At 42.7% G+C, this 16083-nt stretch overlaps 1 protein-coding gene and 1 long non-coding RNA gene across 2 annotated transcripts in view; one reads left to right on the top strand and one right to left on the bottom strand.

The window, feature by feature from the left end:
* The window catches only part of LOC106815389, a 22376-nt gene that overhangs the window by 1733 nt on the left and 4560 nt on the right, over positions 1-16083 (bottom strand). The window contains exon 2 of the long non-coding RNA XR_001394739.1: positions 5302-5304. This is a non-coding gene — a long non-coding RNA (uncharacterized LOC106815389). The remainder of the gene's footprint in view (positions 1-5301; positions 5305-16083) is intronic.
* On the top strand, positions 8113-13492 carry LOC106815388. Its single transcript, XM_014819841.1, has 3 exons — positions 8113-8191; positions 9640-9857; positions 12555-13492. Exons 2-3 carry the CDS (start codon positions 9660-9662, stop codon positions 13194-13196), a joined length of 840 nt encoding a protein of 279 aa, XP_014675327.1. The 5' UTR covers positions 8113-8191; positions 9640-9659; the 3' UTR covers positions 13197-13492.

Genomic DNA, 16083 nt, shown 5'->3' with positions numbered 1-16083 from the left:
TAATCCCTCTCTCCATCCTCTCTCTCTCGGTACCAGCCTAAATATCAGCCTTCTCCTTCTTCCTCCCTCTTTCCTCCTCACTTAGGTACCCTTGCCTCTCTTACTCTCTCTCCTCATATCCTCATAACTCCTTCCGTTACTATCTCGGAATTCATCTTCTCTCTTCTCGTTCTCTGTCTTGCATCTCATGAAGTACGTCTCTCTCTCTCTTACTCTCCTAACTCGATCTTTTTCTCCGCTTCTTGTGTCTAAAAACATCTAACTTCTCTCTCTCTCATACTCAGCTACTTATCTCTCGTACTCTCTCACGCCTCCGTCTCTCTCTTTTCTCTCTCTCCTGTCAGTCTGCTCTCTCTCTCTCTCGTCTGCTCTCTCTCTCTCGTCGTCTGTCTCGTCTCTTTTCCGTCTTCTCGTCGTTGCCTCCGCGTCTCTGCTGTCCCGTCCTTCTCTCGAGTGGCGCGCTCTTTCTCGGTGGTCGGGCTGCCAGGCATCGCCTCATCGTGCAATGTGGCGTCGTCGTGGGTCTCTGCGTCTGGCTGTGTCTGTGGTCGTCTTTGTCTCTGGGCATCGTATTCCGTTCCTCTGTCGAATGCGCGTCGTTTGTTCCTACCATCTGCTGCTCTTTCGCCTCCTGGTTTTCTCTCTCGTCTACTCTCCCTCTTCTCTCTCTCTCATCTCTCTCTCTGCTCTCTCTCTTACTCTCTCTTTTTTCTCTTCTCTCTCTCTCTCCTCTCTCTCGCTGCGCGCTCTCCCGTTCTTCTCGATCTCTCTGCATACTTCTCTCTCTTTCTCTCCTGTCCCTATGCTCTCCTTATTGTTGGCGTCGTCATCTCTTTCTCTCTCTCGTCTCTATCCTCTCCGCTCCTCCCTCCGGCGTCTCTCTCTCTCTCATTCTCTCTTCTCTCTCTCTCGCTCTTCTCTCTCGCTCTCTCTCTCTCTAACTTCCCGTCTCGCTCTTTCTCTCTCCTCTCTCTCTTTCGTCTCTCTCTCTCTCGGACCAATGGACTATCTACCGGAATATAACTCGGCCAATGCGATAACTCAGACACTAGATTTCTAGCACGGGGCCCATAGGCGACCTAGATATAGACGAACGTCCCACATCAGCTGCGTTCAACTTGATATGCAGTAAATTAATCAACTTACGTTTCAAATTTTCGCGCAATTTACAGCACGTTCTGCGATTCTGACAGTTGGGTTGGCAGAGACATGCATGTCTGCTCTCTCTGTGAACCGCCCGTTGCCTGTTTATGGCCGGGGCAGTGAAGACCTAGTTAGGACATTTAAACGAAACGTTTAGTTATGAGGCCAACGAATATCCAGGACTTCATAGACTGTACATTCGCTATTGAGCAGAATCGCAAACGATCGCCATGGAAAAACCTCTCGCCAAATTCGTTTTCGCAAGCTTATGAAATACAGTAAGAGAAGAAAAAGTACTCTTTATTGTTTACACCAACCTGTTAGATTTTGCCAAAATCTTTTATTGTAACCATGCAATCCCAGTGTCTGGCTGCAGTGAGGAGTGGTCAGTCGTGATGGCTCAGATGCACTGTTATGGAAGTAATTGCACAGGTGTCGATAGGTCCTCTTAACAGCACTGCGATGTCAGGCAAAGTCAGCGTGCATAGGCTTGTTGTATCTAGTTATCCATGCGCTCCGCTCTCGGTCAGGCAGTCCCTTGTTTCGCGGTCGGTAAGGTACAGTTTTTTTGCTATTGGCTACATCTCTCCATCTCTATTGGTTCTACGCGGCTCCTTCCATATTTCAGTACAGTATTCCCCCCTCTCATTGCACCTGAACCAAATAATATTTGTAGATTTGTCTTGCATCTTGTCAAACCTGGGGTACCATACTATGACGATCAAAAATCCAGTAAATATTGTACTTCCATTATCTTAACTATTGTGTTCCAAGTGTCAGAAATCAGGCCCGGCACCACTCATTCCCACTTGCTTACCGAACGTCCCACATCCAGGGAGTCTAATCAGATACTCCTCATGCTCAATCTCGTACATACACATTTTGGAGTCACTCATATCTACAGCACTGGATCGTGTTGAGTAGACTTCCTGACGTCACGTCACGACGAAAGGGCTCTTTTTTGCAGAAAAGAATAATATTCACCGCTCCCATTCTGCACGCCCTCGTCCCCTTGCACGATAACTTTTAAACTCCTTTCCTTCCTAAACATGCGTTCTGTGTGTAACCAGATGATCGTGTGTCTGATTTGATATCAACTGAGGGGGGTTGTTATCTGTGCCCGCGCCCTGCAAAGTGACGGGTCTCATCGGCCAGGCTGGACAGCACCTCGCTGGGCTTTCCTCTGTATGCTAGTTACTTACTGTAATATTTTCAGATCACTTTTTCTAATACAGTACTCCTTAGTCCATTCTTTATATGCGTGTTGCTCTACTAAATACATTTCAAGTTCAAGCAAGCATCTAGTCACAAGAACAAAAAGTCAGCGCCCCAGCAAGCGTACTACCTGTCAGATCAGATAATACTCTACTACCCCTTATCTATTCTTTTTGTCGCCGAGTCACTGCCTTCCACACAGTGCAAGTTCGCTCCACCTCCTAGAGCGTCATCGTTATAAACTACCTTTGCTCAACTTTCTGGGCAAAGAAAAAATTATTACACAAGTCTTTCTTGCTGCTAACCAAAGTAGTAATAGGTTTCATTTCATTTGCACATAGTATAGAAAAACAACGTAAAGATTATTTAAATTCCAATATTTGACACCCCACCACACCACATTTATGCGACGCTAACGATACATGGACTAAATTATGTTGGTTCAATTCTAACCAAATCCACGATTATCTACTACAGTGTTGACATGTCATTTACATGCAACAATAATTCGTGCCTACATGTAGTTACATCGTGATTGGTTTGCTCAGTGACAGATCTTGGGCAAAACATGCAGCCCAGCCGCGTAGCGGCCCTGCTAGTTCTCAAGTCGACAAAGTCCTATACTATCAAACTAGCTTGCGGGCACAATCCGTGAATGGAAGAATACATTATTTCCGCAAAAGGAAGTAGGTTATACTAAAAATAAATTCATTTTTTTATCTCTACATTCGGCCGACACCCTTTACTTTCGTTAAATGGTTCACTTAAAAACATATCTTCCAAATCTACGACTCATTAAAAATGATTTATGTATTTCTGACGAGTATGTCTCTACGTTGCCTTAGCTACGATCGTTGCTTAAAAATACAATGTACTTCTATGAATCTACAAATCTCGATTAAAATCCTCATTCTACCATCCTGACTGATCTAATATTGTAGCGTAGTTTATTCTAATAGGTTGAATTTTGAATTGTTACAGTTGTACAGCCACGTTTACCATGCCCACGATGTCACAGGACACTTAAAAGGTTTGGCACCAGAATAAAAAAATGTTTTATGTACAACGTTGAAAAGTGTCTGCGAACAGGATAAACAAGTCTTCAAAGCATTACTACTTTCGTAACGTGCCTTATTGACTAGTCTCTTCCTGGTTCCTTGATACAGCAAGAGGCAATGTGTTCCTACCCGATGTTCTTTTGACGGGACGATCCACGCCGTGTCGAGAGACCTTTTGTCATTGTGTATAATGTGCTCAACGATGATGGTGTTGAACACTGACTACGCCGCTCACAAGGAGCAGTTCGCCAGAGCCCTATGGTCCCAGTCCATGATCTCACATGCCTTTTGTATAGCTTGAACCTTTATTGTATGGATAAAATGCGAGGGCCCTGACATAGTCATTGCCAAAAGCTCCGGCCGTGTTGCATCGACGGGGGACAAGGATTACGGTCCAGACCAATCGCACCAGATATGGCCCTATAGAGTTTGGTTCTTTCTTAGTCGAGCGCTGGCGAGCCAGTACGAATCCCTTCCTATTTTATATACTGCTATTAGTACTTCTTAGCTCGATTGGGGAGATTTTTCGTGTCAGTGCGACCAGGACCATACTTACCATCAAAGAGATATTTTAATTCTTGCTTATTTCTTACTATTTTAAATTACTAGCATAGCTTATATTAGTTGCGCCTTATATTAGGCTAAGTTCTTTGCCCGCTACTCTCGAGACCCCCTGGCCCGGGTCGCTTTGGTCTACCATATGTCTCATTCATCTACTTTGGGTTGATTATGTCGTATCTAATCAAAGTTCTCGCCTCTGTGCGTGTGGTTATGCCCTTGTATCTACAAAGAATTATATTACTAATGTATCGTATGTGATAATCATATTCTTTAAATTTGAAAATCATATACAATGGATTCATAGGTCCTTTTTTTCTAAATTGAACCGGAATGCACCTCCTACCCTCCGTCAGTTGTTTTTCTCAGTCTGGTAATAGATGTTGCTTATTTCACTGCCTAATCAAAACTTTCCTCACCATTCATGTTTCGCCTGATTTGTTCTGAGCCTTGTCGTTGCGCTGCATCCTGTCTGCTGCTTGGGGGGGGCCCTCTCTCTCCTCTTAGTTACTCAGTCTCTCCTCTTCTGTGATTCTCTCTACTCTGCCTGTGCCTCCTCCTCTGTTGTTCTCTCCTCTGATCTCCGTTTGCTCCTCTCCGATTAGTTTTGCAATTATAGGTTCCTGAGCAAACTGCGCCCTGAAATAAAAATAACATAATAAAATTCGTCTCAGGAAAACTAAAAACAGCTTTCGTTGTTCACTGTCTTTAGTTTTGTATGTACTTTTTGCGTGACTTAAATCCGCACACCTTCCGTGGGCAATGACCAGCCATTATTACTGCCTATCCAGGATTTCTAAGCTAGTTGTCATAAGCGCTTATTAGCAAATGCAGACTCTATAATGGCAATTAATTGTTGATTAGCGCTAAATCATAGATTTTCCTCTTCCGATCCCTCCCATTTGCACAAACAGAATTATTTTCATCACTGAACTTTTAGTAATTCGATCTGCTTATTAATTTACTTTCATATTTTAAGACTGGGTCTCCGCAACTCTCTCGCTCTCTCCTCATCTCTCTCTCTCTCTCTCTCTTTCTCTCTCTCTCTTCTCTTCTCTCTCTCTCTCTCTCCTCTCTCTCCTCTCTCTGTCTCTCTCTCTCTCTCTCTCCTTCCTCTCTCTCTCCTCTCTCTCTCTCTCCTCTCCTCTCCTCTTCTGTCTCTCTCCTCGTCTTCTCGTCGTCCCACACACTCCACAAACACACGCTGCGCCCAACACTCTTCTCTCTCTCTCTCTCTCTCTTCTCTCTCCCACATCAGACTACAAACCACACTGCGTCGCGCACACTGCGCCATCTCGTGGCAACTTTCATAACGATCCCAACGAACATTCTTTTGAGAAGGTTCCTGATACCATCTCTGTGCATTCCACTGTTTCGGCGTGTATGTGAACACATTTGGGACTAGCAGGGTTTACTAGAATCCCACCACTCCACCACAGAGTCACTGCAGTAGACGTTAGATGAGCGCTGTCGCTCTGCGGCACTTGTTATACTAAATTATCTAGACTGTTGCATATATATATAAAGATTTACGAGAATTTATTTATACTCCCATGCATGAGCCTTCAGCAGCCTCTTGATGCCAATATTAAAATTACGTCGGTGTGTAGCAGAAAATTTTGGGTGGGTAAATTGTTGTGTTTCTTGTTTAATAACACAAGTATTAATGACTATGTGTGTTTTTAACATGAATGAACATGTCAGGATGCCTTTTTACATAAGTTTACAAAAAAATACTTGCATTTCATGAAATTATCACATGATTTATTCAGTCCGACCTTACCTGTCCTCCAAAATTGTTGTGGAGTCCAAACAGGGGCGGATCCAGGATTTTAGGAAGGAGGGAGTGCAAGCTTTGTAAAAAGGGACTCTTTTTTGGTGGCGAAGCCAATAAGGCGGTTCATAAGTTATTAATGTGAGCTTTTGGCATAGCTGATTGAAATGCGTGCATTTGGCAATATAATAATGTAACTCATCCAGTGCATCTATACAGGCGACCGTACAGTGGCGCCAGTGTATTGCTAACATCATTTTAAGAAAGGCAGCAGTTAGTTTTGGACCTAGGTTTTCCGTTTTGAATTTCAGCATGGTATGGCCCGACTCCTGGGCCCGACCAATATATATATATTCTAAGAAAAACGAGGGCTTGATCGGGTCCGACTGAGTGAAATACTTGTCAGATACAGGCCGAGCGGAAAAACATACCGTTTTTTTAATAAGGCAACTTTTGCAAAAAGGGCACTTTGCGTGGGAAGGGGCAGGGGGTGCGCACCCCCTGCATGGATCCGCCCCTGCTAAAGTCTGACAGTAGAATTGTTAATGTCAACTCTCATGAACACTTTAATTTGCCCTCTTTTTAAAAACGAATTGATTGTATCCCTCGCGACGAAGTCGGCGGGGATACTATGGTTTCATGTCTGTACAGCCGCCGCCGCCACTCGGTCCGCTGCAGAGATTTTCCCTTCCGCTCTATAACTCGACCCCTAATTGACCTAGCGCTACCAAAACCAGGTCACTGTAAACCTATCACGCACACAGATGAACGACCACACGAAATATTTAACCGAATACACTTCATGACGCCGCCTGTAGCGCTATGAGGCTCCTTTTTTTTAGCCTCGCGTTTGACCGGCGGTCGATATAAACACGCTTCGTATTCATACTAAACATAATATACTAAAGCTATCACGCACGCAGATGAACGACAACACGTGTGGGTAGATGTACATATAGTAAATTTATTCTTCCCCGTAATCGTTATCGAAATATTTAACCGAATACACTTCATGACGCCGCCTATAGCGCTGTGAGGCTCATTTTTTGAGCCTCGCGTTTGACCGGCGGTCGATATAAACACGCTTCGTATTCATACTAAACATAATATACTAAAGCCATCACGCACACAGATGAACGACAACACGTGTGGGTAGATGTATACATATAGTAAATTTAATCTTTCCCGTAATCGTTATCGAAATATTATTGCGAATACACTTTATGACCCCAGCCATAGGCGCTATGACCACGCATATAGCCTCGCGTTTGCCCGGCGGTTTATAAACACGCTTCGTATTTATACCAAATATGGTTTGCTAAACCTATCACGCACACAGATGAACGACAACACATGTATGTCGATGTACATATAGTAAATTTAATTGTCCCCTCAATCGTTATCGAAATATTAATGCGAATACAGTATATGACCCACCATAGGCGCTACGAGGCTCAAAAAACAAGCCTCGCGTTTGACCGGCGGTTTATAAACACGTTTCGTATTCATACCAAATATGGTTTGCTAAACCTATCACGCACACAGATGAACGACAACACCTGTATGCCGATGCACGGCTATATGGTCTTTGGCTTCGCAACGCGCCCATTATTTAGCAGGCCATCCATCCTCAGCAATTCACTTATTCAGATAGAATAATTATTATCAAACATCTGTCATAATGTGACCCCATGTGGTGTCGCGCCGGGTTAAAAAAAAAACTTTCAAAATCCCTGCATCTGCACTGCAACAATAACCAAATTTAAACACTTCCCCGGTGTGATTCCAATCTGCAGTGTAAGAAATTGAAGTTACTGAAATTGAAGTTACTGTCTTGGGCAATTCCACGCTGGAGGGATTATATATATAAGTAAAATCTAAATTCAATAGTTCAGAGCAAAAGATGTTTGCAACTGCAAAAAAACTCATATAAGTTATTTGAAAACAACTTTTTACTAACATATGGCAGTGTTGATTTTCGAATTTCACCGTAATTCATTTAAATGTGAAAATGTTCTAATTTGTATTATTAATTTTGTACCTAGAGTGAGTGATTATCCCATATTCTAGCTACAATTCATCAATGGAAAAGTGAAATTAACATGCCAAAGTAATCTTTAGTTTAACCAGAATCAATGCCTATTATTTGGAGAGGTTGCTTTCAAACACTGTAAGAAAAATAACCGGAGTAGTGAGCATGCTAATTTAGTGTCACGTCAGTCACGACGTGAACGTTATAATTTTCTCCATATCTGACTTACATGTGGCAGTACTGTGCCAAAATTCATGATTGCGTTTAGTTACATCTTATCGGTCTAGATGGCAGCACCTCTCAGTGTTCTAGTTTCGCACTCGTTCCTAAATATTCTGAGAAACGAGGCAGCTAGCGTGGTACCGTGGTTGTGGAACCGAATGGCGCCAGGTTTTTAATTTTTGTCCGAAGGTAAATATTCCTTGAATTTCATCCATTTAAGCTCTGTTAAACATTGTCAAAGATTGTGGAAACAGTGTAGTAGATTCTCTAGATGACTTTGAACTGTGATTGAATGGTACAGATTTAATTGTCATTGAGTAAATACTAATTGTGTCCCAAACTTGTCGACCTTTTATTCTTAATTTGTACATGCGATATTATCATATTAGCTCCAAGAAGCTAGGGTTAGAATACGTACCGTATAGACAATCCGTCGCACAGCCTGGTCGGGCTAATGCGATATGAGTATAGGGTAAAGGCCAAGACACACTGCAGCGACAACGACCGACCGTAACGACAAACGACTTTTCAGATAATTAGAAACTATTGTTTCCTATGAGCCATTGCTCACAACGTCACACGCGACAACGACCAGCGACAACCTCGACGACAAAAATATTTAGAAACGTTTCTATTTTCCAGCGACTGCCGCCCGCGACACTTTATACAAATAGCCAATCGCAGCCGTTTCCATCGGCACGTGACATTACGATTACATAAATACCCATAATGCTAGCCAAGACGTAGACTGCCGTACAGTACATGATATTGATAATTTTCTTCGTATATTTGACTTTATTATCTTATCATTATACAATATACATAGATAGTTTTTGCAGGCTGTTGTTTAAAAGCAATAGCAGGAGTTTTTGCCGTTTGTTCGACATGCGTCTAAACAGAGGAATTGCTCCGACCTGTGATTGGAGGATAAAAATAGACCCCGCCCACTCCTGCCGCATACGCTATTGCAGATTTTAGACATTTTCTGAGGACATGGTCTGACGGAGCGATTGGAAAACTTTTTTGTTTCAGCGCGCGGTGACCTACCATTTTCATGGCTTTATTGAAAGGACCATGAAATGTACTTTCCGCTGGCATGCGAAGAGTAAGTGTCGGATAACCTTTTGACTTTCAAGAGGAGGGTTAAACATGGATTTGTTGACTGTTAACAAAGGACTGGTGTTATGCTCTTGTTTGCTTGTTCTTTTAGTTGGCTGCCTGAAGATTCACAATCTTCATCTATTTATTCTATAATACAGTGGCAGTGTAGTGGACATCAGCCAGTCCAGTAAACTATATGGCGTTTATCTGTGATCACTTTTTGCCAATTATGTTGTGCTAAATATAAGCTGTAAATTGACCAATCACTTCACTCCAAAATGTGTTAATTGAGAGTTACCTGTACTCGTCCTTTTCCATAGCACGTGCTGTGTTATTGCATCTGTATCAGGAGGAGCATGTTCATTGAGCAGCAGCATGAAGTTAGCATGACCTGTTCCCCATCATTTCATTAATGTGTTCCAGGACACGTCACCTCTTAAGAAATTGTGTTTTACATTCCCATGGCAAAAACATTTGTGATTTGTGAATGGCGTTGTGATCTGGAATTTTCTGATACGAGAATTCTTCCTATATAGGTTAATGCTATCTGGTGAACATGAGCACTGAAGCAGCTGCTTATCCCTATGGCTATGGAAAGCGTGATGAAAGTGGCTTCATCGGAGGTAATCACCCAACGGCACCTGCGGGGGATGGGCGGGTGGAAGTTCAGGAGCAACCACCACCTGTGCAATCAATGCCCAGAAGTCTAGGGGTGAATTACTCACGAGCCGCATTGTGGCTTTCAATTTGCCAGGTAAGCAGAAAAAATCACAAAATGTGTATGAACGTTTGCAACTTGTTGTAGCGTTGAAGTTACACCAAGATTGGAATGAAATAATTTAGAGTAAAATAATCAAAGACGAAGTATAAATTTTTGTGTTTACTAAAACAATATATTAATTGTTTACAACTAATACAGGTCTCTAACGGTACGCGCTAACACCCAGAATGCCAGAACTGAACTCCCGACCTTTCTTCAAATTTCTATTTATATGCAAACTCTTCACCAATCGCAAACAAGTCCACACTCCTAACCAATCACAGACAACTTCACCCTGCCTAACTAATCATACATACAACTGCCTAGGCCCTAGCGCTTTGTCTGTCTAACCACCACATGTGCGTTCGCACATGTACCCGGTCTGCACCCCTGTCGAGACTAATATTCCTAAACTAACACGCGTCTTGGATGTTTTCTAGTTATCTTTATACAGAGTGAGTATTGTGACTCAGTCGACCAGTGATTCCTAAGCTTCAGTGTCTGATTATACGACCCTGCTCCTGGCTGGAATGGACAAGACATGCCTAATTTGCATGAAACTTGATAATGTACAGTCGTATCGAGGACTTGGAGGATAGGAATATAGCTGGTAGACTGGACACATACCACATAGAACTGTATCTGTAAGTTAACACCTTGATGTTTATAAAAGGTAAGCGACTTATTTTATCCCTAAAATGTTTCGATTCATCCCTAAAATTTCCTAAAATAGCCCTAAAAATACTTGAATTTCTCCCTAAAATTAGCCCTAAAATGTTGTCAAGGACTGCTGGAAAGCCTGCTATCGCGATAATTGCAGAATTTGTAAACTTGTAAATTGTCGGGGATTAATTGAAAACAAGTGCATTGGAGAGAGACTGTACTATGGCGGCGGCGCTACTAGTAGTCCATAGAACCGGCTCTAGTTTCAAGATTACAGCAAACGATTGTTTACCAAACTATTATTTCGAAAATTGCATGTTTTTGTGAATACGAAGGGTCTAAGACATTTTGTGTGTAATATATAGATAGACATTTAGATTAGGCCGGGGCTCAAATGGTTGATTGCAGATGCGGTGTGTCAGTGGAGCAGGTAAAAGCTTGTATCAGCAGTTACCCGTCTTACTGTTTCATGACTTTTTAATAACCATGTAACATAGTCACCACTGATATGCGTAGTGTAGCCATCCATTAATCACTAAGCTCCCAACATGATAATTGTATCCCCGCGACGAAGTAGGCGTTGCTGGACCAGGTCACTGCGACCTTTATTTGACCTTGACCATATTTCCCTTCCGCTCTCTAACTCAGGCCCCTAATTGACCTAGTGCTACCAAACTTGGTATACTTACACATCTTTGGGAGAAGGTGAGCAGCGTACCAAAACCAAGTCACTGCTACCTTTATTTGACCTTTACCTTGACCTTGATCATATTTCCCTTTCACTCTAACTCGGCCCCTAATTGACCTAGCGCTACCAAACTTGGTATACTTACACATCTAGGGGAGAAGGTGAGCAGCGTACAAAAACCAGGTCACTGCGACCTTTATTTGACCTTTACATTGACCTTGATCATATTTCCCTTCTGCTCTCTAACTCGGCCCCTAATTGACCTAGCGCTACCAAACTTGGTATACTTACACATCTTGGGGAGAAGTTTGACCTTGATCATATTTCCCTTCTGCTCTCTAACTCGGCCCCTAATTGACCTAGCGCTACCAAACTTGGTATACTTACACATCTTGGGGAGAAGGTGCGCAGCATACCAAAACCAGGTAAAGGTGTGTCGCGTACCTAAACCAGGTCACTTCAACCTTTATTTGACATTGACCTTGACCTTCATCATATTTCCCTTCCGCTCTGTAACTCGGCCCCTAATTGACCTAGCGTGACCAACCTTCGTATACTTACACATCTTGGGGAGAACACGGGGGATACATGTAGTTGGCGACAACTGCCCTTTCTAGTTTACTAATAACTGTAAAACGTGGTACCTACTAGAAAAAATGAAGGAAGTTAGAATCACATTGAGATCTCGCAGTCACACGTCAGTTGAATAAAATGAAAGCATGGTGTATCACATTGCTTGTGATGCATATATGCTATAGTGCTGCATTCAAATTGTCTTTTTATAGTATCTTTGAGTTATATCATTCATATTGTGGTCTTCCCATTCAGACATACTCTGGTTTTATATCAGGCCCAGCTAACAAGTGAATGTTCCAACTAAATAGGACCAGACGAATCCTGCCATTGTAGTCGAGTTCCTGTCGTCTACCAGGAGTAGTCATCGGTCACTGCAACTGCCCATTGACTTCATAAGTCTTCTGCTTCGCCAGTTTACACGAAGCCAAATGGCTCTGAGAGTGGTCACTGCCCGAGTGTTTTACATCCACAGTGGTTCATTTACACCTTGTGAAAATTCACTGCCCTGGCCAGGATTTGAACACTAAGGTGTGAAGTGGCAGATTCAAGACTTCTGAGCAGGCTTGGAAATGAGTTTGAAAACCCAGCCAGTCCTGATTTTGAAAATGTAGATATCTGTTGTATTACCAAATTGGTTTATTGGCTTATAACTGTCCTGATGTTGCATTTGTACTGCATGGCATGTGCACCTGCTACTTAATTACGTGACTTGTATTGATCAATATAGTATGCTGCTAGGTAATCATCACTCACATATCTTGTAGGTTGCCGGTGGAACAATGTCGGTATTGCTGGAGGTGATCTTCGGCATGATCTACTATTACCATGGCACTAAAGGCATGGGAATATGGTTTGCACCTTTCTTCATCATCGCCGGAGGGTTGGGAATTTGTGCAAGTGGGAAAAAGACCAACAAGTGTCTGATAATTTCGGTCATGGTGATGAGCATTCTGTCAAGCATCGGTGCGGGAGTTATGATAATAATCGAGAGCATTTTCATAGTGGAGGAAACGGGAGGTAGATTAACATACTGCGTCTTGCTGTTGCATATAGCTGTGACAGAGTTTGTCGTAGCTATCTTGTCCTCCGTTCTTTGTTGCAAGGCTGTGTGTTGTCTTGTTGGGCCTTCTCAAACTTCGGTTACCGTTCACTATGCCCCGGTGCCTCAGGGTGTGCCTGGACAGCCAGCTATTTTGCCCAACACTGCTTATCCCCCCGGAACCATTGTCTATCATATTCCTGCCGGTCAGACATTTCCACCTAGTACTGTTATGCCTCATACAGGTATGCCAATGCAGCGTCACACAAACCAATATAGCGCCCAACCCCAGGGCCTGCAAAGTGGCCCATCTCCCCCACCATATGGAATAGTGGCACCACCCTACCCTCCCACTGCTCCTATGTAAACGAGGTGTCTGTTCAACTCGGTGTAACCTCATTACAGAATGAGTGCAAAAAGATCTTAAATTGTGTGCAACAGAGTTTAGTAAGCGTGTGTAAATGTGTTTTTATAGTTTGTAGTATAAAGTATAGTATAATTGAGTATAATTGTGTAGCTTTTATATAAAGTATATAACGAGTATTTACTTATTTTATGTTGAAAGTCCTAAAATTTCATGTTGTCTTTATAGCTGCGTTCACACGAGGAGAAAAGTTGCGTTCACACGCTAAAATATACGCGGCTTGCTTAGCCGCGAATGCTTCGGCTTGCTAAGCGCGGAATCATATTCCGCGCCAACTAAGCCGCGTATATTCGGCACCACGCTGGCCGCGTATTGCTCACCTAGACTGGTACCCGTTCGCTGCACGACGTTAGTGTAGCGTGTGGAACTGTCGACCGGGTACCAGTCTATATTATTCCTGGCTAGCTAAGCCTCGAATCTCGTGTATCTCGTGTGAACGCAGTTTTACCGGACTTAGCACCAACTAAGTACGGTACCAGCTAAGCCGTGTATACGTGTTATGGGGGAATTACACTCATGTAAATATTTCCCCGAACTATACTCCAGTCTACAAGATAGTGCCTATAACTGGTGTAATACCATTCGGATTGAAGAATTTTACTATTTTGACCTCCGTATCTTGTTATTTATCAACTTGTATTGGTAAATTATTACGTTGATGAATGTTCACATGATAAATATTCACAAACAATGTTTTCCGCATTACACTTTCTGTGTAATTTAGCTGTGCTCCCTGAATAGAGCAAATTGTCATTCAAAATTTAACACAGCAAATCACAAAAATGGTCCGTAGACGGTAGTGAGCCAACACACATATGTGCCCTATAGAAAGCCTCACCCCATTGGCTCATGATATGCCATGTAATTAATTGTTCAGCATTTATAACAGTGCATAGCCAGGCGTTTAAGCCTAAAAAGGTTTGTTTTTTTATACTTTTGTGCATCATTTATAACATTGTGCGCAGAAAAAATGACAAAATTCAATACGACAAGTATTGAGGTATATGCCTGTAACCGCATAAGTTTGTTTATTCTTACACTATATTGCAAAACTATTCAAGAGCTGTTAAATATAGGTTTTGTGCCTTTTGAACAGATGACTGTATTGTAATTTGTTACGTGTATGACAAAGTGACATGCAAAATAATTAATTAGATAAAATGTTTACTTATAGTCTAGATCATTAATTCATAGATATGGATTAAAGAATATAATCCTCATAAGCTTAGTCATATTTGTCATTCCTGAGAGTGCAGATTTTTCCCCAGACGTCATTCAAAAACGAATGTTACAGTGTTATGGGCTAACACAAGAAAATGTGTAATTGATACATATGATAACTATATCAGTGAAATGTTTTTTGTTTCCTTAAACGCAGGAATGCTGGTGGTAATACTATGATTTATATCTTAGAATAAAGATCTTATTACGTTATTTTACTCAATGATTTTAATGATATGTTTTGCGTTTAATTATTTGATTGGATTATATCCACTGCACCCGAACCAAAAAATACAAGTTCAGTAACATGTTCATATAATACAGTTGTAAGCATTATAACCAAGTGTATATTTCTAGCTTGTCTACAGGCTACATTAAACTTGTCAAAGTCCTGAACAAGATCTTTTCATACACTATCTGGTAGAGTAGATGGATGTCCTCTGTGCAGGGAACGTGTTCAGGCTTTGGCTGCTGTACAAGTACGCCAATTTTCAAGAGAATGTAGTGAAGTTGTTTTCTGTTGCTGTGTCCACACCGCAATTCCAGCTAACAAGTAAATAGTCCAACTAAATTGGACCAAACGCGTCCTGCCATTGTAGTCGAGTCCCTGTCGTCTACCAGGAGTGGCCATAAAGGGCCGGACACACTGGGCAATTAAATCGGGCGATAAAATCGCCCGATTCTATTGCGCGAGTCGAGTGGACACACTAGGCGATTAAATCGCCGGTGAATAAGTCGTGCATGCATGTGCACGTAGACGTGCGTGCGTGCGTGTGCACAGACACCTGCGTGCATTCATGCGTGCGTGCGTGTGTATGTAAACGTACGTGCATGCGTGCGTGTGTGCGTGTGCACGTATACGTGCCTGCGTGCGTGCGTGCATGTGTGCGTGTGCACGTGCACGTGCGTTCGTGCGTGCGTGCGTGCGTGCGTGGGAACGTACACGTGCGTGCGTGCGTGTGCACATTCACCTGCGTGCATGCGTGCGTGCGTGTGCACGTTCACCTGCGTGCGTGTGCACGCTCACCTGCGTGCATGCGTGCGTTCGTACGTGCCTGCGTGCGTGTGCAGGTACGGACCGTGGAAACTCTAACGTTTCCGCTGGACGTGCGTAAGACAGTAAGTGTCTGATAACCTTTTGACCCTCAAGAGAGGCCCTGTTAAAACATGGCATTTGTTGACTCGTTAACAAAAGACCTGAACTGCGCTTTTGCTATTACTACTTAGAGCCCCCCTCCACCCGCCCTCCTCCAACCACCACCACGATGCTCGCGCTCGACGATATCCATGATAACATGTTAATATAGCCGAGTCATTAAGTTTACAAGCTGTATTCTTTAGTACTGCTACTACCGCTATAGCAAAGCCTTATCATAGACTTTAATCTTATTGTAGTATCATAGATATTGCTCTGAGCGCGAACGCAGGATGAAATGGGCGCACATTGATTTGGGGCCGGAGTTTATCAGAGAATACCTGGTACAGACTACAGATATACGTCAGTTCGACGCTGTCACTCTGCGGCACTGTTCATGATTTTACTATAGGTTATATAATAGGAATCAAAAATTCTCAAAACCAGACAAGCCTGCTCGGTTCGAATCGATCA

Source organism: Priapulus caudatus, unplaced genomic scaffold, assembly GCF_000485595.1.
Source record: "Priapulus caudatus unplaced genomic scaffold, Priapulus_caudatus-5.0.1 Scaffold1103, whole genome shotgun sequence".
Lineage (NCBI taxonomy): Eukaryota > Metazoa > Priapulida > Priapulimorpha > Priapulimorphida > Priapulidae > Priapulus > Priapulus caudatus.
Note: the sequence above shows the minus strand (reverse complement) of the source record. Positions and strands in the feature narration are given on the sequence as shown.